Genomic DNA, 26,799 nt, shown 5'->3' with positions numbered 1-26,799 from the left:
GGATGGCATCACTGACTCGATGGACGTGAGTCTCAGTGAACTCCGGGAATTGGTGATGGACAGGGAGGCCTGGAGTGCTGCGATTCATGGGGTCGCAAAGAGTCGGACACATAGAGCGACTGAACTGAACTGAACTAGGGAAAAAAAAGATTTCCTTAGTAAAGATGCTTCTGGATAAAAGCTAAATAAATTTTTCTACCACAGGATTTTTCAAATTCTTTAATATGGCAATTTCTATTGTGATTCTCCATTGGCATGCTGTTTTTACATTTCAGTTCAGTTCAGTTCAGTCACTCAGTCATGTCTGACTCTTTTCGACCCCGTGGATTGCAGCACACCAGGCCTCCCTGTCCATCATCAACTCCCGGAGTTTACTGAAACTCATGTCCATTGAGTCAGTGATGCCATCCAACAATCTCATCCTCTGTCGTCCCCTTCTTTTCCTGCCTTCAATCTTTCCCACCATCAGGGTCCTTTCAAATGAGTCAGCTCTTTGTATCAGGAGATACAAACTGCCAAAGTATTGGAGTTTCAGCTTCAGCGTCAGGCCTTCCAATGAATATTCAGGACTGATTTACTTTATGATGGACTGGTTGGATCTACTTGCAGTCCAAGGGACTCTCAAGAGTCTTCTCCAACACCACAATTAGAAAGCATCAATTCTTCAGTGCTCAGCTTTCCTTATAGTCCAACTCTCACATCCATACATGACTACAGGAAAAACCATAGCTTTGACTAAATGGACCTTTGTTGACAAAGTAATGTCTCTGATTTTTAATATGCTATTTAGGTTGGTCGTAACTTTTCTTCCAAGGAGCAAGCGTCTTTGAATTTCATGGCTGTAATCATCATCTGGAGTGATTTTGGAGCCCCCAAAAATAAAGGATGTCACTGTTTCCATTGTTTCCCCAACTATTTGCCATGAAGTGATGGGACCAGATGCCATGATCTTAGTTTTCTGAATGGTGAGTTAAGCAAACTTTTTCACTCTCCTCTTCACTTTCATCAAGAGGCTCTTCAGTTCTTATTAGCTTCCTGTCAGAACAGTGGTGTCATCTGCATATCTGATGTTATTGAGCAAATTTCACATTTATTGAGATACAATTGATTGATTCAATTCCTAGGCAGGTTGATAAGAAGTCCAGAGTCCTAGAGGAAGAGAGAGGGATCTGGAATTCTCAAGGAGGAGAAAAGGACAAACATTTATTTTCTCTACATTCCTTAGTCTTAGTCACATAAAATGTTTTTCCTTTAAGCCCAGAGCAGATGATTACACAACAAAACAACTAGGTTTAAACTCTGTACTAAGGATCATATAACAAAAATGTGTCCTTCTTGAGGACAGTTTCTCCTTCTTGAAAACCTTCTGACTAATCCTGTTATCCTAAAATGTATTCTATGGGAGTTGGTCTGGTAAAATCTTTCTACTGTTAGTTCTAAACCTGTCATCTTAAAATGTAAATGGTGAGAGTGGGTCTAGTGAGATCTATACAGCATTGAGACATTCTTTTGATTTACTGTAATAACCAATTAACCCTGCTTATTTAATTTATATGAAGAGTATATCATGAGAAACACTGGGCTGGAGGAAGCACAAGCTGGAATCAAGATTGCTGGGAGAAATATTAATAACCTCAGATATGCAGATGACACCACCCTTAGGGCAGAAAGTGAAGAAGAACTAAACAGCCTCTTGATGAAAGTGAAAGAGGAGAGTGAAAAAGTTGGCTTAAAGCTCAACATTCAGAAAACTAAGATCATGGCATCCAGTCCCATCACTTCATAGCAAATAGATGGGAAAACAGTGGAAACAGTGTCAGACTTTATTTTTGAAGGGCTCCAAAATCACGTCAGATGGTGATTGCAGCCATGATATTAAAAGACACTTACTCCTTGGGAGAAAAGTTATGACCAACCTAGATAGCATATTAAAAAGCAGAGACATTATTTTGTCAACAAAGGTACATCTAGTCAAGGCTATGGTTTTTCCAGTAGTCATGTATGGATGTGAGAGTTGGACTATAAAGAAATCTGAGAGCAGAAGAATTGATGCTTTTGAACTGTGTTGGAGAAGACTCTTGAGAGTCCCTTGGACTGCAAGGAGATCCATCCTAAAGGAGATCAGTCCTGGGTGTTCATTGGAAGGACTGATGTTGAGGCTGAAACTCCAATCCTTTGGCCACCTGATGTGAAGATCTGACTCATTTGAAAAGATCCTAATGCTGGGAAAGATTGAGGGCAGGAGGAGAAGGGGACGACAGAGGATGAGATGGCTGGATGGCATCACCTACTCAATGGACATGAGTTTGGGTGAACTCCACGAGTTGGTGATGAACAGGGAGGCCTGGTGTGCTGTGGTTCTTGGGGTCAAAAAGAGTCGGACACGATTGAGTGACTGAACTGAACTGAATAACCAATTAAATAAGTATATAGCTCCCTTGTAAAGACTAGTGAGTGGGGGACACTCTCTGTCCCCCTTTTGAAATCTGTGTCAGAAGCTTTCTCTATCCCTCTTCATACTTTAATAAAACTATGCTACACAAAAGCTTTTGAGTGATCAAGCCTGGTCTCTAGTCCCAAAGCTAAATCTTCTTTGGAAATCAAGAATCCAGCACCATTCGCTGTAAGCTTTGTTTCCTAACTGACATACAACACCATATAAGTTTAAGGTTTACAGCATAATGAATTGACTTACATTTATTGTGAAATGATTATAAAAATAAATTTAAGTAATAAATTTAATATAAATTTAATGTTGAGCCATCATTCATATAGATACCAAACACACACACACACACACACACACACAAGGAAAAAGTGCTTTTTTCCCCTTGTAATGAGAAATTTTAGGATTTACTATCTTAGCAATTTTTAATATATTTTAAATATACAACAGTGTAAACTATAATCTCATGTTTAACATTCAGTTCAGTTCAGTCATTCAGTAGTGTCTGACTCTTTGCGACCCCATGAATCACAGCACTTTAGGCCTCCCTGTTCATCACCAACTCCCAGAGTTCACCCAGACTCATGTGCATCGAGTCAGTGATGCCATCCAGCCATCTCATCCTCAGTTGTCCCCTTTTCCTCCTGCACCCAATCCCTCCCTGCATCAGAGTCTTTTCCAATGAGTCAACTCTTTGCATGAAGGCCGAAGTATTGGAGTTTCAGCCTCAGCCTCAGTCCTTCCAATGAACATTACACCCCTAGTATTTACTTATCTTATAATGGGAAGTCTGTACCTTTTCACCATTCTCTTTCATTTTCCTATGTCCCCACCGCTGAGTCTGGTAACAAAAAATCTATTCTCATTTTCTATGAGCTATGGTTTTGCCTTTTGGATTCTACCTATGAATGAGATCATGTAGATTTGTATTTCTCTGTATTGCATTTTGCTTAATATAATAACCTTTACAGCCCATCCATGTTATCACAAATGGCAGAATTTCCCTCCTTTTTAGAGTTGAATTGTGCACATATGTGTGTGTGTGTGTATCTCACATCTTCTTCATCAATTCATCTATTGATAACCATTTCAATTGTTTCCATGTCTTGGCTATTTGTAAATAATGCTACAGTGAATATATGGGTACAGATGTCTCTTTGTCACAATGATTTTATTTCCTTCACATAATATGCACAGAAATGGAATTGCTGGATTGTATGGTAGTCCTGTTTTTACTCTCTTGAGGAATCTTTATAAAACTGTTTTCCGTAGGGGCTACACCAATTTACATTTCCATCAGTAGTGCCCAAGTGTTCTTGTTTTTCCTACAGTCTCACGAGCATTTGTTATCTATTGTCTCTTTCATAATACCGATTATGAAAAATGTAAGATAATATCTCATTGTGGTTTTGACTTGCATTTCCTTGAGGATTAGTGATATTGAGTATCTTTTCATGTGCTTCTTGGCCATCTATACAGCTTTTCTGAAAAAAAAAATGTCCATTCATTTGTTTGCCCACTTATAATTGGATTGTTTGGTTTTCTATAGATAACATTTTTTAAACTTAGTGTTCAAAATTACTTTAAGCATCATGGTTTGATGAAAAGAGTTCTAGTTTTATATCTCTGACAATTGCTAGCTTCCCAGTACTAGACAAATTCTAATCCTCAATCTCTGTATTGTAAAATGAAAATTAAAAACAGTTTTGTAGGTTTGTTTTAAGAAATAAAAGAGAAAATTATGTAATGTATTGTATTTACTCCTTCTTAGTGCTATTTCAAATAGAATACAAAATGACAAGTTATATAACACTAACATTCAGTTTCCTGTGACTCATTAGTTCATCATAAAATAATGTCAGGTCACAAAGTTTCTGGTGTCATAAACCTAATCTTTTCCTTGATTGTGCCTTTATCATTAAAGACTTCTTTAGGGGCTTAGAAGCTCAAGCAGACTCTTATATATACCGTCTTCTAAAAGAGAGACTAGTGTACATTATTGCAGAGGCCAAAAAGACTTACCTGTATATTTCACTTTGGCAGCCAAGTAATTCCTTGGTACTTGAAAAGTCAACTATGGTTTGAGTTTTATTCTTGGAAGAGCATAATTATAATGTCAGTGGGGCAAGAGTCTATTCCCTACTACTAGTTTGGATAGCCAAGAGTTAACTACCTTTAAAATTAAATGGTGTCCCTTTAAATTTAAAAGAAATTAAACCATGATAGTTCCCTTGACTCAAGGATAAATGCCATGGAAATTAAAGAAAATAGTTCTAATGTCATGAAACAGCAAAGGTCAGATAGGGTGAGATGATTACTCTCATCATTATTAACATTACTTTGCATTTAGATAGCTCCTTCCTTTGCCAGACTCATTCTCATTCTAGGCCTTTGCTTAGTATCTGAGCAGCTTGTGGAGCTCTTGATGACATCAGGGTGATCTTGATGTGGAAGAGAAGCCACAAGTCAAGAGGGAAGTGAGCAATTAACCTTCAGGCTTTATTTATTCACTCTGATCTTCTTTTGCAAGCAATCTGCACAAATGGGTTTAAAAACTGGGCTGCAAAAATTCTTGAAAAGAATATCCATATAACTAAAGCCTCTCTTGGGCTTTCTAATTTATCTGAATTTTAGATACTTTTTAATATAAATTTTAAATTGCAATAATATGTGTGTGTGTATGCATAGGTTTGGGAAGTTTGGATACTTGTCTAAGCCCAACAGAAATAAAAGTGCAAAAATGTGTAAGAACAAATACAAATTTTAATTTTCCCTGTTGAAAATACAGAGATCATTTATATCAGAAAACACATAAGTACTTTCTCATCTTCGTGAAATGTATATAAATTCTTTTGAAAATTAGCTTTACGACTGAGGGACTTCTTTCTCAAGGACTTGGGAACTATCTCTTAGAAATATAAACATCAAGGAAAGTAGTACCCTTATATCACAGTCTGCGAAGGCTGGGAGCCTAACTTCAGTTGGAACCTTGCTTCAAATTGCAAAAGTACCTCCTTTCATAAAGATGTGAGAATTTTATTTTTTCTCTGGTTAAAGCTAATACACTAGCATGAATGATCACCCCAATAACCAGGTAAATTTAGGATGAACTATACATGACAAATGGTGCTGCCAAGCCCTCTTACTTTAGGACAGTTGTTACTTATTTTGAAAATATGCATATAATTTGTTGTCTCTGCTTGACTATGTAAAAGAGGGAAACTCCTTTCTGCCTTTGCAAACTTTCAGTGAATTGCCTGTATTGAACATCATATCCTGGTTTAATGCTAATTCAATGAGTGTTTTCATGTCTGCTATGTTAGTGGAAAGGATTTCTGGGTTGGGAGAAGATTTTGTTTTTAGTTATATTTCCTTAATACATGATTATGCTTTTGACTGGAATAATGGACTCAATAATCTAACACATTATTGTCAATTGTTCTCAATCATAATGCATATGAGACTCATCTGCAGGACTTTTTAAAAATGCCCAGTACTACACTCAGAGATTTTGACACTATATATCGGAGGGAACGGCTTCCCTGGTTGCTCAGTCAGTAAAGAATCTGCCTGCAATGCAGGAGAGCTAGTTTCGATCCCTGGGTTGGGAAGATCCCCTGGAGAAGGCATGGCAGCCACTCCAGTATTCTTGCTTAGAGAATCCCCATGGACAGAGGAGCCTGATGGGCTGCAGTCCATGGAGTCACAAACAGTCAGATATGACTGAGCAACTAAGCACAGCACAGCACATCTGGGGTGAAGTGATGAAGTCCAAACATAACAACTATCTCAGCTGATTTTGATGCTGGTGATCTGCAAGTGCTACTGTAGACGGAAGCTTCCACATCATTTTTAAAATTTACCACATTAAAAAAAAAAAAAAAATGGTGACTTCCCTGGTGGCTCAGATAGTAAAGCATCTGCCTACAATGTGTGAGTCCCGGGTTCGATCCCTGGGTTGAGAAGATCTCCTGCAGAAGGAAATAGCAACCCACTCCAATATCCTTGCCTGGAAAATCCCATGGACAGAGAAACCTGGTAGGCTATAGTCCATAGGGTCGCAAAGAGTCGGACACAACTGAGCAACTTCACTTTCACTTTCACATGAAAAATACTTCCTTTTGCTGTCCTAGTCACTCCTTGGCTCATTTACATGTTCAATTTACCTTTACAAGTATAATAACTACAACATCAGCTATATTCTCTCTACTGAGTAATCTTCCTACATTTTGGCTTTCCTTTCCATCCGTAATAGAGTAAGACTTGACTACCCTTCCCAGGCCTCGGCCAGGCCCCTCCTCTCTGAGGGCTTATGCCTCCCACTTCACTGAGGAGATGAACACAATTAAAACCTCTCAACTTCTCAGCCTATATCTTTTATTTCTCTTCTTTCCTAAATCAAGTAAATAGCTACTACCACTCTTCCAAAATGAACTCCTACCCACCTGTACCTTTGATCTCTTCCATATTTTCTTTCCTCATTACATGAAGTATTTCTTTGTTAGTATTCCAGTCTCTGAATACTTTCCCTTTGCTCGTGTATATACTTTGTTAGTATTTTTTTTGGTTAGTATCCCCAGTCTCTGAATATTTCCCCTTTGCTGATTCATATTCTTATGTAATAGATTAGGTGTCTCTAGTCCTCTAATCCCCAAATACTCTTTTTTCACTTAATTGCTGGCTCAGCTTATTCCCCCTCTTTCCTTTACCACCAGTTATTTAAAGAGTAATGTATTTCCACACCTTTCCTTCTGCCTTCTCCTGTCTCTCATTGATTGCTCACTCGCTGCACGGGGATTCAACTCTCACACAGCTTTTTTCAGTTTTCAGCCTCTCTCCTCAAACCAGGTCTGTATTTCCTACTTCTGGGTAGAGGCTGCCTCTCTACATTCTAAAAGTACTTCAAAATCATTCTTTTCAAATCCAAACTTCCTTTCTAAAACATGTAAATGCCCTATGCTTTCAGTGTCAGTTAACAGTATCAACATTCAATTATTCAATTTCAAAATACCCTCTCATCTTCTTGGCTCACCTCCCAAATCAAATCAGTTCTCAAGTTCTGATGTATCCACCACAAAATACTGTATCTCTTAATAGCTGCCTCCTTCTACCTCTTCCGTTGCCGTGGCTTCGTGACATTTCTCTCTGCCTCTATTCTTTTCTAACTTGATTCTGTCTTTCACACTTTTTCCCAATGTCTACTTTCTCAAATGAAATGTGACCACATAAAATCCTTAAAAAGGTGTGTTTAAAAAGATGCAATGGCTCTTCACTGCATACAAAATAAAGTTGAAACACTTTCATTACACAAATTACTTTTGCCCAAACAACTGAACCTGCATTTATTTATTCAAACCTCTAGATCTAATAAGTTAACAGGTTATATAGGAAAAGAGGAGTATGTTAAATGACACAAAGGAGTTACACTCAACCAGATCCAAAGTGTTGGAATTCTAAGAAACAAATGACCAAGTTACTTATAGAGATAAATGGCATTTTAGGAAAGCTAAGGCATGCTATAAATTAAAACAGACTCAAGAAATGCATCAACAAATGTACCATATTGATTTAGAGGCAACTTGGCTGAATATTGAACAATATTAAGGAATTATTATTAAGTTTATTAAACAAATAAGTGTAATGATTTTAAAAGTTCTTGTCACTTATATATAATGAAACATGAATAATGAATTTATTTTAAATATTTTAGAGATGGGAGTAGTAGGAAAGACATATGAAACAAAATTTATAAATGCTGACAACTGATGAAGCTGGATGATTACTATGGGTGTGTGTTTTTGTTTTTGTTTTTGTTTTTTTACTAATCTCTACTTTTGAATATGTTTTAAATTTTCCATAGTAAAAAGGTTTAAAAAAAAAATCCTATTATTTGTGTATTCAAAATCATTAAGAACCCTGCCTGAACTTACCTTTGTATACTTGCTTTTAGACAGTCCCCATCCTGAACTCCTTATTTTACTTAACCTACCAAATAGTCTCCTACTAGATCTGGGCTCATGAAGATATTCTACATATTCTTTCTTTATTCTGGAGCAAGCCAGATTACCTGTGTTCAAATAAATTAGAAACTTCACATCAACTAAATAATTACCTACTGATTGCTCTGTCTAGGTGTGCTGTTGCTCTGCTGTCCTCCAAACACAGGAGTATGTAAAACATGGCAGAATGTATCTCAGTTTGCAATACATATGTAGAAACATAGTTTCAGATTACCTAATCCTTTTTTTTGTAAATATTGAACTAGAGCTCTATAACTTCAGATGATATAAAAAGATGAATACTTAAGTGAAACCTTAAATTACCTCTAAAAAAATGCAGATTTTAACAACCTGTGGGACACACCCATCAAGATGGTCAAAGTCTCATGTTTGTCAAAATATTAATGGATTGCTTGAAATGCATTCTGAAGCTGGCCTGTGTACTTTTGGTGACCAACATTTCATTGAAAGAGTATTTTGTTTGAGTGCTGTATAATATTTCACAATCATTTTCTAAGTATTCCTCCTAAATAAATCTATTAGAATATAATGGAAATTTTTAAAGTCTGAATTCATTTATGAGAAAAAAATCTATCACGTAGACAAATTTTGAATGACATTAGCCTCTCCCAATTTTATGAATCATTAGCTAATAGTTTTCACATCTGTGAGCAACCATTATAATATTATAAACTAATACAATGAACACTTTATATGTTAATGTGGTTATAAATTACAACTTCAGAAAAATGTCTTTTGTCATTTTCCATTTGTTAATATCCACTTAATAAAGACAGATATCCTCCTCATTTTACATATGCATTTAAATGATTTTCTATTTAAACATAATCACTCTTTACAGATACAATTAGAGAAAAGATTGGTTTCAGACTTACCAGGAAATCTACTGTGGAGATTGGCATCACAATTGTAGCCATTGAACTGAGCAGACCCTGGAAGCACTCTAGTTGTTAGTAGCAACAGCAACCATATCTGTTCCATTGCAAAACCTAGAAAAGAGTTATTCTTCATGTGGACATCACCAGCCTTCACTCTTACTTGCTGGGAAGACTGAGGCTGATCTCAACTCACTCTTGGATAAGTCTACATCCATGCAGGCCTAAGGACTATCGGAAATAATTATCAACAATAAGGCAGAGATTTTGGCTACAACATTGCAAAATTATTTTCATTCTTTGACTCCAGTTTGCTAAGTATAACAAAGCTATACTTTTGTAGTAGAAGAGCTAAGATATAAATCAAAACATTTGTAAATGAAAGATTTTTATTATAAATAGGAAGAACTCAAACCAAGTATTTGGTAGACTAGAACACCATAGCAAAGCAGACTGATGATGTGGAGGCAATGACACCATTTAAAGTAGAATATCCATAGTCTGAGGGATTTAATCCCCAAGAATCAATTTTCAGAGAATCCTCAATGCTATTAATGAACAAATAATGTCAAGAAATCTTTCCTCTCAGCAAAGGAATTCCAGGATACTTATATTTCTCAAAATCGATGGTTTATATATCATTTTCTCAGGAAACAAAGGAGTAAAGAAAAGGGAGAACAGAAAAATACTATGTGTGGAATAATATTATGGTTCCTCCAGTGACTGCTCATTAGTGGATGATATCTGATATAGAATTATGAAAACCTTGAATTCTTAGAAGAGTATAATAGAAGTTGTCAATATGTGTTGAACAAATAAATATAAATTGACTTTAACACTTAAATACCAGTCAGCCTGATGTTTAATTTTTTTTTCCTAAGTCTTTTACTGGCCTTATAGAGTTAAAATATCTTCTAGAAATGCCCAGCTTGTTATCAGAGCACAGTCTGTGCATTGGGAAAAAAAAATTATTTTGGGTTGGTGGTTTTTGTCTGTGAATAAAAAACAAAAAGAAAATAAAATTGTAAATAGCTTACTCAAATAATTTATTGCATGTTTAAAGCTTTTGGGTTTTGGGGAATAATAATGTCTAAGCTGTTTTTAATGATCTTCCCTTAGATGACCAAGTGTAGTCTTTAGCAAAAGGAAGGAAATACATCTTGCTTTTGAATCATGTTTTTAGTATAACATGTTTATTATTAACAAAGTTACATTGTTGAGGATGTGGGAAAGGAAAGCAGGACTTTCTTCCCAAAAATAAACAGAAAAAAATGTTAATTCAACAGGAGCTTCCTTCTTTGTCACTGTCACTTACCACTCAGACACAAACCTAATGACTTTTGGAAGAACAACAATATGCCTGATCTGGTAGGACACTCTATAACAAAAGGCTCACACAAATGGCTGACCCAGACCCCAGGGTCTCTTGACCACACCTATGCCTTCAATATCTAGTTCCTCAGGACATTTCAGATAGATTACAACAGCCTTGTTCTTTTGGAGTCTACAGAAGATTGTTAGGAAAGACAGCAGCTTATGTCTGAAAGGTACATCCCACCACACATACAGTGAAGTCTCCACAACTTCCTGCTCATGATGAACTCCATTAATTTCTAGAAGGCACTGGAGACACACACTGTTGTCTCTCTATCTAGAGAGGTCTCGCAGCCTGAGGGACTCAGTTAGGAATTTTCATTGGTGAGTCATTTTTATTATTCAAAAATGCTTTCTAGCTTTTATATTCTCTCACAGGAGAAAAATAATATTTATTGAGTGGATGCTGTATACAAAGAAAGCAGTGTGTTGCCAGATAATTTTCCTATAGTCCCTCATTCATACCCTTATAAACACTAGATGATATTGAATTTACTACTCTGTGTACTGAAAAAGAAAAATTAGTCTCAGGATACTAGAGTGACATGGAAAACAAGTGGAGGGACTAGAATTCAACTCCAGATCTTTCTGATGAGAGTTTTCTGCATAAGCTACCTAAACATCATCTGTTATTAAATACATTTAGTGTTATTTTGGTTGCCGTTTATCATCTTTTTTTTTTTTTTTTTTTTTTTTTAGCTTTTAAAATTGTGTACCCTTTAATAGATCTTTTCATATAAAAACAAATTCTTGAGTAGTGAATGCAATTTGTTTAATAGATGTATTTTATAATATGGGCATTGTGAGGGAGAAAATTACTTTTTAAAATCAGAGAGGAGGGCCTCATTGTGGAAGAATTGAGAATTATTATTACAGGCTAAACTGGACACATCTATGTTTACCAAAAATAGTTAAGAAACACATGTTACTTGAAACAGCCCACTAACAGCAGTTTAGTAAAGCCTTTGCTTTACAACTTTAGATCAGATCTGAGGTTGTCTAAAAGATGTAGCCCTACACTTTGAACAAGACTTACAGCCTGTCATAGATATTAAAACTCTTAATAAGTAATTTTTTGAAGAGTAGAAGGTAGAGGTAGAAGGCAGCTTGCTTTAACAGAAAACCCACTGGTTTTTATTTTAGCAGATACAGATTCAAGTCCTCCCTCAGGCATCCTCTATATGTAACATTTGAAAACCAAGATGATGATCATAAGACTTTATAAACTACAAACACAAAAGGGACATAGTGAGAGAGTTAATTCTTAGGTGGGTTGATAAGGAGTCCGGGGCCCTCAAGGAGGAAAGGGCCCAGGGCTCTGGAGCAGGAGAAAAGGACAAACTTTTTTTTCTACATTGTTTTGTCTTAGTCACATAAGACATAAGTTATTTTCTTTAAGCCCAGAGATAATGATTACACAACAAAACATATTTCTCAAGGTTATGTTTTCCCTTAAGCTCTGTACTAATTATATAACAACAATGTATCTTGCTTAAGGACATGTTTCTCCTTAACAGGAACCTTCTGACTACTTCTGTAATTTTATGTGGGAGTGGGTCTGGTAAGACCTTTCTATTGTTAGTTCTAATCTTGTAAATTTAAAATGTATGTTGTGGGAGTGGGTCTGGTAAAAGTATGAAAGGCCTTGACAAGACTATTAAGTGGGACACTCTCCATTGCTCTTCTGATGTCTATGTCAGAAGCATTCTCTGTCCTTATTCACTGTAATAAAACTTTGGCCACACAAAAGCTCTGAGTATTCAAGCCTGGCCTCTGGTCCCAAAGCTAAATCTTTCTTGGAGACCACAAATCTGATATCGTTCACCATAAGGGATATAAATCAGTCCATATAAATGGAGCTCAGGGGGAAAAAAAACAACTTCAGTTATGAACTACTATAACTACTTGTGTTTAATTTGTACTGCACATTTTTTTTTCTTGTTAGGAATGTCCTAAATAAAACAGAGTTTCAGTGCATAAATTATTCTCTGAGAACAACTTGGACACTTTTAACAGCTGCATTAACCTTTTCAGATGAATAAAGGTGGCTCTTAGCACCCAAGAAAAGTAATTTATTAAATAGCACTCCTGTGACCTGAGAAAAAGTGAATCTGTTCAAAAGCACTTTATCTACTCTTGAGAAATAACTTCTGCAGAAACAATTCATCAAAGTTTCATACGTGTTTAATTTTATTGCCTTTATACATGCCACTCTATATAATACATTTCTAGTTGGGAAAAAATAGAAAATTTAAACCAAAAATCATTTCTTCAAATATTTAATCATCAATCTAAGATATGAATTTTTTAGTAAACCAAAGCATACTGTTTAATCATACAGATTCACAAAAATATGAAATTGGCTCTTAGACATCGGTGATCACCCTAATCCTCTCATTCTGAGCCCTCCTCTGCACTTACTGACCTGTACGGACTTGCTGTCCCCTACAGGGAGCTTAACCTCTTTTCTGGTGCTTCTATGGTACACACCCAAGTCTGTTCCTCAGAAAAAGTTGATTAAGCTTTAATTAACTACAAATAGATGGAAGAGTTTGCAGAGAAAAGGAGAAGGAATGTGTTATTTTAAAAGAGATCAAAGTTTAAATCAAAAGAATAAAGTCCTATGTTAGCCTTCAAAGGAGCCAACGGGACCCAGGTAAGATCTGAGGCAAAGAGGCCCTGTAGTTGTACAGGTAGGCAGCTGTCTTTCTCAGTCAAGTTTTACAGTGTTACATGGTCTTGCCTCTAGAAGAAAGACATATTAGCTCACCTTCCAAAATCACCAGTTTTACCATGCTAGAGACAATACTATTTGAAGAATACTCTAATGAAGTAATCTGTTTTCTGATCAGGTGTCTAGACTGAAGCTGTATGTTCTTTATTTCTGTGTTGCACTGAGACATTAGAGGCAACATATATAATAAAAGGGAAATGAAAATATAAAACTTTCATCAGAAATATATTTCAACAAATATATTATTTTGTATATACATTCCTTAACATAGAACATTCTTGTCTTGCTCAGCAAAGAATAAAATACACTGTGTGCTTCCTGAATAATGCCTCAAACAAAGAAAGAAACCAGTTTAGTCATCAAGAAGACATCTAGAAATTTTATGACTCTAAAGATCCTAATGTATACCATGAGGAAATATGAATGCTGAAGGCTGTTCCTTAGAATAAAACCTACTCCAATCTTCTCTGACACAAAGTGAGTGTTCATTTATTTCCCTTTGCTTGTGTTTCTCATTTGTCTTTTTGTTGAGGGTTTTCTCAAGCAGTCTATAGCATTTAAATGATCTACAGTGTTTAGTTTAGAACATTTATTCTGTACCTTAGTTCTGGGGGTACTGACAGATTGAACTAAGTCACTCTAAAAAACTCTTTTTAAAATAATTTACTACGTTCATTTTTTTTTAATTTTATTTTATTTTTAAACTTTACATAACTGTATTAGTTTTGCCAAATATCAAAATGAATCTGCCACAGGTATACATGTGTTCCCCATCCTGAACCCTCCTCCCTCCTCCCTCCCCATTCCATCCCTCTGGGTCATCCCAGTGCACCAGCCCCAAGCATCCAGTATCGTGCATCGAACCTTAAGATATGGGTACATTTTATTATTCTGAAGCAACTTTGAAGATACATATTAGTATATTGACTTTCTTTATCCTTTCATGAAATATAACAACAAATTAATAATAAAGTGATAATTTAGCTATTTATCTTAAATGCTCATTTCCTTCAATTAATTAAACAATTGACTATTAGTGTGATCATTTCAGAATGACAATATTTCTCAATAGAGGTGATATACAAAATACATATGAGCAAGCATAGCACAGTAATCAGCCAAAGAGAAGGGACACTGTGCTGATATATTCTGGCTGAATATCAACCCACCTCCAAAAAATCAATGGTATTTGTATGGGTACCAATAACAATAAAGATTACTTCATACTTTGGTACACTTTTACATAAGAATAGAAGAGCCCTTTTCTATCTGTACTCCACTATTTGGTATTCCTTGGTTAATTCTTTCATTTATTTATTCATTCCAAAACTTTTTATAAACAGTTTCTATGTTAGACTCAAGGTACTTGGAATTAATCCAGCAGTGAACAAAACAAACATGGTCTTTACCCTCACAGAGTTTACAAACTAGAGAGGGGAAAGTCAATAATGGCATACATTAAAATATATTTGGTAAGTGCTATGGAAAGAAGTCAAGGAGTGACTCAAGAAAGTATATAGTATGTATTTACAGGAGAATATTTCTTACACATTCAGAGGGATAGCACTTTATTGATCAGTTAGGATCTTCAGCTCATATAGTCATATATGAGTCATACCTCATACAGTCAAAATTACTCTTGAAATTCCTCAAGTTCCCCATATTCATGCAGAATTCCTGAGTAATATGACAATATTTTGAATGAGTTTCCTGACAATCATCTCTGTTGCCCCTCGGTTCTTGATCCTTTTAGGAAGATGAGAATAGAACCTATATTAAAAGAAAAACATTGCCTAACTCTGACTTCCAAAGAGTCTTATTTTAACTCAAGGTGAAGAAAACTGCATAGTTTTTGACTGCCAGAGACATAGAAGATTTTGGTTCTCAACATCTTGGCTTTAAGAGCCAGAGTTGGAAGACTGAAGAGGTTGGAAGCCTAGAGTTAGTGTTAAAGTCCACAGAGAAGATGTGAGATATGCCAGCCATGGTGGACACAGCAAGGGCAATGATGCTACCTAAAGACCAAGCAGATGAGCATTACATGCTAAGGCCCATAGGACCACATGATGATACATAGGACTAAATGCCCTTACCAATGCCAGAACAATAAATATTTTTAAAGTAACTAATGTATAGAATAATTTACTACTTTTAATTTATTTTTTTATTTTAATTTTTTCCTTTTTAAAATTTTTATTTAGTTACTCCAACATATTAACAGACTGACTGACCCATTTGGCCTATGCTGCTACTGCTAAGTTGCTTCAGTCGTGTCCAACTCTTAGCAACCCCATGGATTGCAGCCTACCAGGCTCCTCCGTCCATGGGATTTTCCAGGCAAGAGTACCGGAGTGGGTTGCCATTGCCTTCTCCATTTGGCCTATGGGTATGTGGAAAAACTGCAATGTGTCCCTTTCCTTAGGCCTGGGTGGAGGATACAACATCACATCAAGGGAACAGTGTTCAAGGATTCTAGTAGTTATAACAGTTAAAAGGGGTAATTGAAGAAATGGAAGCCAAGGTCATAATCTAGAATACTTGAGACACTTCTTCTTTCAAAATTTCTGCAAAGAGATAATCAAAGGTTTGTTGGTTAGAACTGACACCTGTCGCACACTTCATGTTCTCCTTTCACCGGGCTGTTTCCTCTCCCCTACAACCTCCTTCTCAAAACACAAAGGTACTGCCCTACTGCTCGTCTCTTTACTTGGAAACTTGCTTCAAAAATTAGTACATTCTAAATCTCTAGTTCACTAACTTTTGTCCGCTCTCCCCTGGGAGTTTCCTTGTTCCTTTATTTCTGCTAAAATTACTCTTCTATTTGTTCTAGGAACCCTCTCATGACCAAATCCAACAACCTCTTTCTCATGCAACTTTGTGATTCTTTGTGACATGTGCAGTGTTGTTTACATACCTTGAGAAATGCTTTCCTGCCCTAGTGTTCATGCCCTCTATACTCCTGTTTCTCCTTCATTTATGATTTCTCACTTACTACCATACGAATCACACTTCTACTCTGTCTATGCTTGAAAATTCCCAACTTTATAGAAATTTAAAGTTCCAGTCCCTATACTTCCCTTGTCATCAAATTCTCAGCCCTTCTCTCTCTCCTAACATTCAGATTTGTATTTCCAGTCTAAGTGTTCTGTATCCAAGTTCTATGTGTATATCTTATGCAATACACACAAACCTTAACTTTTCACCAAATCACATTTTTCTCCTGTATTTTTAGCCCTATATTTCACTCAGTAACTCCAACTACAGTTTTTACAGTTATTTGTAACTTTATTGATCCTCCTCCTCACCTAGATGCCAAAGGCTTCCCTCCTGTCATCTGCAACCTTGAAAGTGTAAACGTGTTAGTCACTCTGTCATGTCTGACTCTTTGCAACCCCATGGACTGTAGCCCGCCAGACTCCTCTGTCCATATAATTCTCAAAGCAAGAATATTGGAGGGGGTACTATTTCCTTCTCCAGAGGATCTTCCCAGCACAGGGATCAAACCTGGGTCTCCTTCATTGCAGACAGATTCTTTACCATCTGAACCACCAGGGAAGCCCATCTGCAACCTTACTGGCATCTTTGTTTAAGTTTCTCATCATTTCTCTATCAGACTACAATGTTACCTATTAGCTCATTTTACCTCTTCCTTACTCACCCCAACTTCACACAATACATGGTCCAGCATTTGCTCTTGTCACAAATTCCAGAACATGTCACACTTGTGTTTGCTTTCTTGTTCTCATATGCATTCTCCTCTGCTCAAATGCTCTTTTTCTCTAGGTCAGATGCCTCCTTTGTGGAGACTTTTCTGATTCTGCTTCCCTCCTGAGTTATTCTCACTTCTAATTTGCTTTGAATATATTTGGCAATCTGCTAAGTATTTACAGTTTGTTGCTATCTGTATTTTAACCCTGGATCAGGTTCAAACTAAAGTCAAGTACATCTTTTGCTCCAGAGCTGCTAATAATCCATGATATAGACTGTTGTCTTTGATTTTTCCTATGAAAGAAACTCATTTTCCTTGCCTTTTCCCCCCAACTCTCACATTTACCCTTAATCATCCTGGTAGAAAAGGATTTTTTGTTTGTTTAAATTTTGTGGTTGGAACTCAGGCCTACTTGAAATATGATAATTGTGCCCTCTAAGATCAAGAGAATGACAAACCTAGATGACCCAATGAAGTAGTATGAGGTTCCTGGGGTAGACTGGAGCCACCTGGATTTATTTTTACCCATTCAAACATCTGCTTGTATTATGATAGCTGTTTTTTGAGGGATCAAAAGAGCTGGTGTGGAAATGTTGTTTTCCTGACTGTGCAACACACAAAAGTCATTTAAATGTTCCCTCACCATGCACAAAACCATCCAAAACCATGCAAAACCCATTAGGAATCAGACAGCAATAGGGACTGGTACCATGCCCACATTGTTAGCCTTGCTGCATTATGATGGAAACAACTAACAAAACAGAGACAGATAACAAGGAAAGACGTGGGGTATATAGTGACACGGAGACACAGTGTCTGTAACATAATATTTGAATTTCCAATTTTGTTTTGAGAAAACAAATCAATCTGAGGACAGCTCTACAATCTCCATGGCTGCAGGTGATTTGTCAAAAAGCTCCTCTTCTATCTCTATGGAGATAGAGCTTGATGGCCACATGAGACCTTAGCATTGAGATTAATTCTCATTTGGAAGGCAGATGTGGGCAAAATAAGCAGTGTGCATGACTGAGCAGGCTGAATGCCAGAGGCCAAATAGCAAAATATGTCAGCAAGCAGCAATGTTTCTGGCCATTCTCCTCCCAGGATTCTGTTCCTTTCAGCACACTGTGAGTGTATTTCACAGGATGATTTTTGTAACATTCATTTATCAAATATATTATGCTGTTCAACTGACTTTGATATTTATCCATTTATTGGGAACTTACATCTCTCCTGTAACACCATAAAGCCTTAGAGCTGGAAAATTCCTTGGAAATCATTTTTCTGACATCTGCATTTACTAAAAGCCAAAGAGATCATGTATGGATGCGAGAGTTGCACTGTGAAGAAAGCTGAGCACCGAAGAATTGATGCTTTTGAACTGTGGTGTTGGAGAAGACTCTTGAGAGTCCCTTGGACTGCAAGGAGATCCAACCAGTCCATTCTAAAGGAGATCAGCCCTGGGTGTTCTTTGGAAGGAATGATGCTAAAGCTGAAACTCCAATACTTTGGCCACCTCATGCAAAGAGTTGACTCATTGGAAAAGACTCTGATGCTGGGAGGGACTGGGGGCAGGAGGAGAAGGGGACGACAGAGGATGAGATGGCTGGATGGCATTACCGACTCGATGGATGTGGGTTTGAGTGAACTCCAGGAGTTGGTGATGGACAGGGATGCCTGGCGTGCTGCGATTCATGGGGTCACAAAGAGACAGACACGACTGAGCCACTGAATTGAACTGAACTGAACTGAACTGAAAGAGGTCTTGCTATGTTGCTACATGAGTGCATGCTCAGTCATATCTGACTCTGTGCGACCCCATGGACTGTAGCCCACCAGGTTCCTCTGTCCATGGAATTTGCCAGGCAAGAATACTGGAGTAGGTTGCCATTCCCTTCTCCAGATCTTCCCAACCCAGGGATTGAACCTGGGTTCCCTGCATTGCAGGCAGATTCTTTACTGTTTGAGCCACCAGGGAAGATCTTAGTTTGCCTAAAATCCTACTAGTAGTTAGTAATACTGAATACTGATCTGACTTTGACAAATCTCACTCTGATAGCTTTCTCCCAAAAGCTCTAATAAGCCACTTAGGCAAGAAATTGTTCATCATATTCTTTATCAATTCTTATAATTTATCTGTTTACATAATTACTATGGATAACAATTCAGTTCAGTTCAGTTCAGTAGCTCAGTCGTGTCCAACTCTTTGCAACCCCATGAACTGCAGCATGCCAGGCCTCCCTGTCCATCACAACTCCAGGAGTTCACCCAAACTCATGATAACCATTATTTAATAGTTATTAAATATTATTTAAATTCTCACTGAAAACTTATGAAACAAGTACTATAATTGCCCCCATTTTAAAGGTGAGGAAATTGAAGTACAGTACTGTTAAATAACTGATGCAAAGGTTTATGCTTTGCATTTAGTTTATGATAACCCTTTAGTCTCTTGTAATATAGAAAATCTGACTGTTTTGCAGCACTTTACATTGGTAAGAATCCTATGTTCCTACCAGTTCAAACAATGTGAGAAAATGCAAGATTGTGTCCAAGTCAGAAATACAATAGATGAAATTCATTCAAATGGCTTGAGTCCATAAGTATAAAATTTAATCAAATATATACAATATTGATACTGTGTATAAAATAGAGAACATACTGTGTATCATAGGGAACTCTACTTAGTGCACTGTGGAGACTGTCCCTTGAATGGGAAGGGAGTCCAAAAGGGAGGGGAGATATGTATATGTATGATTGATTCATTCTGCTATGAGTAGAAACTCACACACATTGTAAAACAATACTTCAATAAAGATTAATTTTTAAAAAATTATTTTTCAGTGGGGCCTTGCAGGAAAAAAAAAAAAAAGAGCTGCATGACTGAGACTGTAGAGAGAAAATCTGAGTAATAGGTAATATGAATCCAAAGCACATTAGAAATGTGGATTATATGGGATGGATGAGTCATGTGGGGTACAACAATTCTTCCCTAATTTATCAAGTCCTTGTAAAGACTGTAAAGAAGGTTATGCTGTATGGTGATTTGTCCCATTCAAAGCCTCTGGCTATTAAGCAATTTCAATTAGAAGATAATTGCTTTCCAAGTGTGTTAACATCTATTAACCCCAGGATTACATAGGCATAGAAATGTTAAAAATGATAATAGAGAATCGTTTTTTTCATGCTATAGAATCTATACATGTTGGTATTCTTAATAATTCAAATGTGTTAGAGAATTTGCTCTATGTAACTAATAAGTTGATCTTTTTTTTTTTTGAGGTGTGTAAGTGAGGAAACAATTTAGACTTTTAATGTAAAATTGACATGCTACCAAGATCATATATATTATTGAGATATTTAAGAAAATGTAAGATTGAATAAGTTTTAAAATCTATTATAAGCACTAAATACTTTATATATGGATTATTATGGAAGATAATCAAACTCTTTCAAACATATTAACTTGCGTTTTATAAAAAAATTAGTATATTCAACCTATTTGTACACCAATTAACTACTTGCATATGAAATCAAATATTACTCAAAGTCCCATTAAAAATGACTATTAAAGTCTGCTTATACTTACAGATAAATAGTCAGAATTTGAGCTTGAAATCTTCAAGAATAGCTAAGTTTGGTCATTTATAGTTTTAATTACTTATTAATCCTTAAAAATTTCAGAATATAATTTTAAATTACTCACAGGACATCAAGAAAATTTCACACTAAACACTAAGCAAATGGTTGCTTTGCTTCTGAAGCCATGATAAAAGCCAAAATAGAATCATATCTTTACAATGCTAAAATCATATACCAGACCTTGAGATGTTTACACTCAGTTACAGGGGAACTAAGATCAAGTGAGGAATATCAGTTTGATGTTGTCTCTCTCACACTTACATAAAATCATAAATAAATATGTTGACTGGAATAACAGGGAGACTGCACATGCTTTCTAAATTAATTCTGCTTTTTTCTTTCTCCAAGATTATATAGTTGAATTTGTTGATGATAAATGCCGGTTTGATGCAACTTCACTAAATACACACAATATGCATTCTGAATATGTGTTTCTCTCCTCTGAAAGTTTCCAATAAAAAGGGAGACATTTCAGCTTCATATATTACATTATTAGCATTAGGACTTCTGGAGGCTAATTTATGTAGAACATCCTTACGACCTTGGGATAATGAAAGATTTCTTCATGACCTGGGACAATATCTTTTTGATCTCGGGGCAATGAAAGCTTTCATAGGAAAAAACATTGTTGTATCATCATAAATTATAGGCTGGGCCTCCCAACAACTTCCTTCTAGAGGCTTATTGAGATATTTTTATTTTCACGTTACCCATTAATTCATATAATGTGACATTTATGCTACACTAATATACCTTCGAATAAATATAACCATAGGCTTGGGCTCCAGTTCCCGTTTCATCACTAATTGTGGTCTCAGGGAAGTCACTTAATGTGCCTTCCCCTCAGTTACTTCATGTGTGAAATGAAATGTTTGGGTAGAAATGAGTAAGATGACTTCCAGTTATAAAGAGCCAATGAATGTATGACATTTTAACAACTGTAGGAGAATATAATGACAAATTCCCTGGAGCCTTCTTTTTAAAATCACTTCCCTTATCAGAATTTAGGCTTTACCATATCAGGAGGATTTAGAAATACTGTACTGCCTTTTTCACTCTGTCCACAGCCATCAATGAGGTGGCAAATATTGCATCTAGAACACCCTCATATCTATCTCTTGTCATTTTATAAGAAATAAAACCATAAGAGGTCTCTCAGCCTAATCTCAATAATGTTTAAAAAAGGCAATAGCCTTTTGAACAGCACTGTCATTCCCCAGACAAAAGTGGTAAAATTAAAACTACATGAAAATAAGTTGCTATTGGTTTTACACTTTTATTTCTCTTTGCGTCTATATCTTTGTTTGTTTCTCAAAGGTCTCAAAAGCTTTTAGGAAGCAATAATCACAAAATAAAATAGGTTGCTGGTAATTTATAATAGTGCTTTATTCTGCCTCAAATACATTTTCAACCCTGTTCTCATTAACATTCATAATTTTTTTGTCATGTTGAACTATTTGGGGGGGATTGTAATATTAACTTTCATGACATCACTCTGAGGAATACATTGAAGTGAACAGAGCTGCTTTTGTGTTTTAGATGTGGGAATTGATGCCAAGCAGCTAAATTTTTTGCTAGGCAGTGCATGCTTGTAATAGGTAATATAAAAGGAGGTAACTAAAAGCAGCTTTCATAGTAATAATTTCTAATATCTCTAACTCAGTTATCTGCTAACAAAATTGCATCCACAAGTATGACACTTGGGACATAATGAAATGAGATTGAGCAAAGTTTCAGCTAGTTGGATCTAGTAGCATGTATGCACAAAAGCATTACTCAAGAATCGATGTTAAAGCCAAGAAAACCTAAAATGTAAATCTTTCTATTTAAACATTTCAATAAGCACCACATTGTTTCTGTTTTATGAATTTAAAAGGTTAGTCATCAATCACTGGAAGTGATTATTATATCAAATTCTTACTCTGAAAATCATAATTAAGGGAAAAGATTAAGCATTAATCTTGCCTTTCAAGGAAAGGCAGTATTTCTGTTTTAAAATGACTCATCAAAAAAAAAAGTTTGTACATGTAGGAAATACAGTAAAAATATTAAAGATTATCCTGTTATTTCAATATCTTTTTTTAATTTATTATCATTATTATTTTACTTTACAATAATGTATTGATTTTGCATTTTAAATTTTCAATTTATCTTAATAAAAACTCAAATTAAGGAAACAACTGGTTACTTATTCTCTAACTGTGATAGGAGGAACTCACTTTGCTTCTCTTGGTCTTTCTTGTTATCTGTAAAATAAGGGCCTACATGATCTAAGTAATGGCCTAAAGCTGGGTTATAGAACCTTTGAAAAAGGACATTTCATCTTTTATTAAGGAAAGTTAACGGGGGGAAAAGGCAGAAGTCAACCTAACATTTACAGGATGAGTCAATGATGTCAAGATATTAGAGAATGAGAGTTCTGAAGGGGAGGAGAATTATCACTTCTTAAGAAGATAGCTTATGAGCTTTTGTATTTCAGATGAGATGAACATAATTCCAATAAAATTACAGCCCTACAATATCCAGGATTAGGAATGAAGACATAATTTTAAATATAATTTTTCAGCTCTCTCTCACAAACCAAAATGGATTCTGGGATCTGAAGCACCAAGCAAGCTCTAGAGATAGCTGTGGGTCACAAGAGACAAGGTGAACTGCCCTTGTGGTCACTCTCCAGCAAAGGTAAGTGAGGGGAAGGAGGTGAGCAAAGGTAAAAGGTGAGCAAAAGGGTGTATTATTTAAGTGGATGAGATTCCAGACAGTGTTTCATTGTAACTAGTACCTTTGGCAAATTTAAACATAAATCCTCAGAGGTGAGGAGACCATACCTCTTAAGATCATTTTGGTTAACAGTCTGTCAGGAGCAGCATGAAAACCAAGGCTTATCATGACAAATGTCTCTGACCCAAAGAATTACACAAAAAGTGTCATCCAGCAATACATACTTAATTGCTAAGTAAATTTCAATGGGTGTTTAGTGTGGTCCATTCATTGAAGGACTCCATGAAAAAGATAAAATATAAATGGAATTTAAAGAAAAGTAAGAATTAGATCTTTCAAAAACATTAAAATAATCTCATTTCTCCTTCTTATGATATTTGAAAATCTAAATAAATAAACTCCCTTCACAAACAGAAATCAAAGCAATGGAACAAAAAACAGCTTTATTTTCAAGCTATCTGAATATCCCTTGAGTTTATCTGACCCATTTAGAAGAATGCTATAACCCAAAGGCTGTGCTGAAAATGGTGGGTTTAGATTAGAAAAACCTTTTGAAATAATTACTGTGCTAGTATATTAGTGGGTCAGGAACAACAACAATGTTGCTGTATATATCCCATACTATATACAAGATAGTGTATATCCCATACTATATATGGGATAGTATAGGATGGAGTGGATAGACTATTTTTGTAAAATGTATATGTGCTGTACATGTATGGATGGATGTGTGATTACTAGTCTACAATGCAAAATATCTGACTGTGAGTTATAGTCAGAGGTTTGAAACTCAGGAGTTTAGAAACATAAGAGTCTAAAGGTACTGAAATTGGAAACATAAGAGACTACAGACTAAATGTAGAAACATGGTACCCAAGGGTTAAATGGTCTCTACCCACAAACATGTTGCCACACAAAAGAAGCAAGCAAAAGGAAAACAGCATTCCCAGCCTTAACTGTTCACAAGAACAGTGATGAAAGAAAACATATTCCATGTTCTGAGTAAGGACTCAAAGCTGGATTATAGAGTCATTATTTATGTCTTAGAGGATTAATGTTATAAATATAAATTAAGGAAGTAGAGGTGATAAATATTTATATAAGGAATCTTCTGAATTTAAGGAGAAAATGAGGAAGATAGCTAAAGGGCAATTAGTATCTAGAGGAAATTTTTCACAAAGGGATCACTGATACTAGAAAAGAGAAATACAATTGAAAAATATTCAAGGGGCTGGAGAGAAGACAATTTGTAATGATAGTGTTTCCTCTTTTGTTCATTGGTACAATGTTGTAAATCCATAGAGAATGAAGACTGAACCCTCTTTGACTAGATTCTGTTTCTTGATAGAGGGAGAAAAAAAAAGGCAGCCTCTTGCACAGAATTAGATAATTAATATCTATCTGATGAGTAAACAAAAAATTGTTGTTGCTAAGTTGTGTCTAACTTCCGGAACCCATGGACTGTAGCCCATCAGGCTTGTCTGTCCATGGAATTTCCCAGGCAAGAATACTAGAATTTCCTTTTCCAAGGGATCTTCCTGATCCAGGAATCCAACTCACATCTCTTATGTTTCCTGCACTGGCAGGCGGATTCTTTACCACTGAGCCACCTGAGAAGCCCAAACAAAAGACTGGGGCTGGTATTTTTAATTACTCTTTACAGGAATGAATTCATGTCAATACAACCACAGTGGCACCGTACAATTTTCTCCAGCATTTTACCAAGAAAACTCAACAATTTCAAAAGTGCTGTCTAGACCAGAGAATATAATCTATGGCTAAAGAAGACGGAATGAGCCATAGGAAGCTCAAACTCAGCCCTGCTTCATTGCACCACATTCACTAGCCACGGGAACCACATGATCACAGAAATGCGCACACACAATAAGACTTTTTGAAAATGTAAATATCATTGTTCAAAGCTTCATGTTCAAATCTCTAGTTATTGCTCTGTGACACACATGAGACTCATTCAACTTGTGAATCATGTAAGAAATTACACACTAGTTCCCTCTTGTCATGTTACACTTGTAACCAGAAAGCTACTCTTTGAAAGTTGGCATATGCTAAAAAACAAACAAACAAAAAAAAAGAGTCATTTTAAATTTTAATGAAAATAAGATGTGTTTACAATGAAAAAAATCTAAAAAGAAATCATTGCAAAGCCAAAGTATGAGGTTAATTTTCTGTATCCATAGCAGAGCTGTCTGCATTAACCTCGGGAGTTTTAAGAAATACTGAAATCTAAATCTCTCCCTCCAGTGATTCTACTGAGTACGTATCCCTCCCAGATGGTGCTAGTGGTAAAGAACCAGCCAATGCAGGAGATGTAAGAGACTCAGGTTCAATACCTGGGTTGGGAAGATCCCCTGGAGGAGGGCGTGGCAATCCACTCCAATATTCTTGCCTGGAGAATCCCATGGACAGAGGAGCCTGGTGGGCTATAGTCCATGGGTTGCAAAGGGTCAGACACGACTGAAGCGACTTAGCATGCATGCAACATCCAAAATTGAGAACCACTGAGACAGAAGAATAAGGTTTTGCTACAATTAAGATTTCAGTTATAGTTGTCTATTTTTTATTGGTAAGCAGATTATTTTTTTTTCTTCACCATGGATCTGCAACAGGAGTCTGAAAATAGAACCTCCAAAGAAGGGCAGTGCCACATGGTGTTACAACATGCAGCTTTTGTCCATAAGAGTCACCAGTCAGCAATATAACATATTTATGAAACTACAGAAAATGAGTTAAGGTTCAACTATGGTTGCTTTGATATAGTTCTGACAAATAAAATGAAAGATATTGAATCAGAAACAAAACATTTATAGGAAAAGAAGTAGGGAATCTTCTTTCCCAGTGAGACTTATCCTCTTGTGGTTCTTCTCTAGTCAAGTGAAAAAGGATTTTATTGTTTCCTCAAATAATCATGACACTTCACACCATGGCTGATGAATCCTACAAATGGACTGCTTTGATCTTATGCACCTGCTAAAATTCCTTCATCATTTCTAATACCTTTTCCTACTCACCTGCCCAACTTCAGGTCTTTAAAATCCCACATCCAACCAACCAACCCACTCTAGACTTTGCATAGTTCCCAAAAATTAGAAGTTATTTTACACATCTATAGCTTTGCTTGCTTGGCTGACTTTGTTTGGAAAACTCTTCTTTCCAATTCAATTCAGCCTTTCAAGAATCAGCTCAAACGGTTTACAGGTCTTTTTTCAATATATTCCTCTATCATGACAACTGTTCTTGCTTATTGAGTTGTCAAATTG

The 26,799-nt window shown here is 36.1% G+C and overlaps 1 protein-coding gene across 1 annotated transcript in view; it reads right to left on the bottom strand.

Annotated features, from left to right (window-relative positions):
• Positions 1-9,787, bottom strand: part of ZPLD1 (zona pellucida like domain containing 1) — a 53,765-nt gene extending 43,978 nt beyond the window's left edge. The window contains exon 1 of the mRNA XM_006067677.4: positions 9,342-9,787. Within this exon, the coding sequence (XP_006067739.3) occupies positions 9,342-9,477 (136 nt within the window). The 5' untranslated portion in view covers positions 9,478-9,787. The remainder of the gene's footprint in view (positions 1-9,341) is intronic.
• Between the last annotated feature and the right edge of the window lie 17,012 nt (positions 9,788-26,799).

Source organism: Bubalus bubalis, chromosome 1 (genome assembly GCF_019923935.1).
Source record: "Bubalus bubalis isolate 160015118507 breed Murrah chromosome 1, NDDB_SH_1, whole genome shotgun sequence".
Lineage (NCBI taxonomy): Eukaryota > Metazoa > Chordata > Mammalia > Artiodactyla > Bovidae > Bubalus > Bubalus bubalis.
This window is presented reverse-complemented; position numbering and strand designations above follow the sequence as displayed.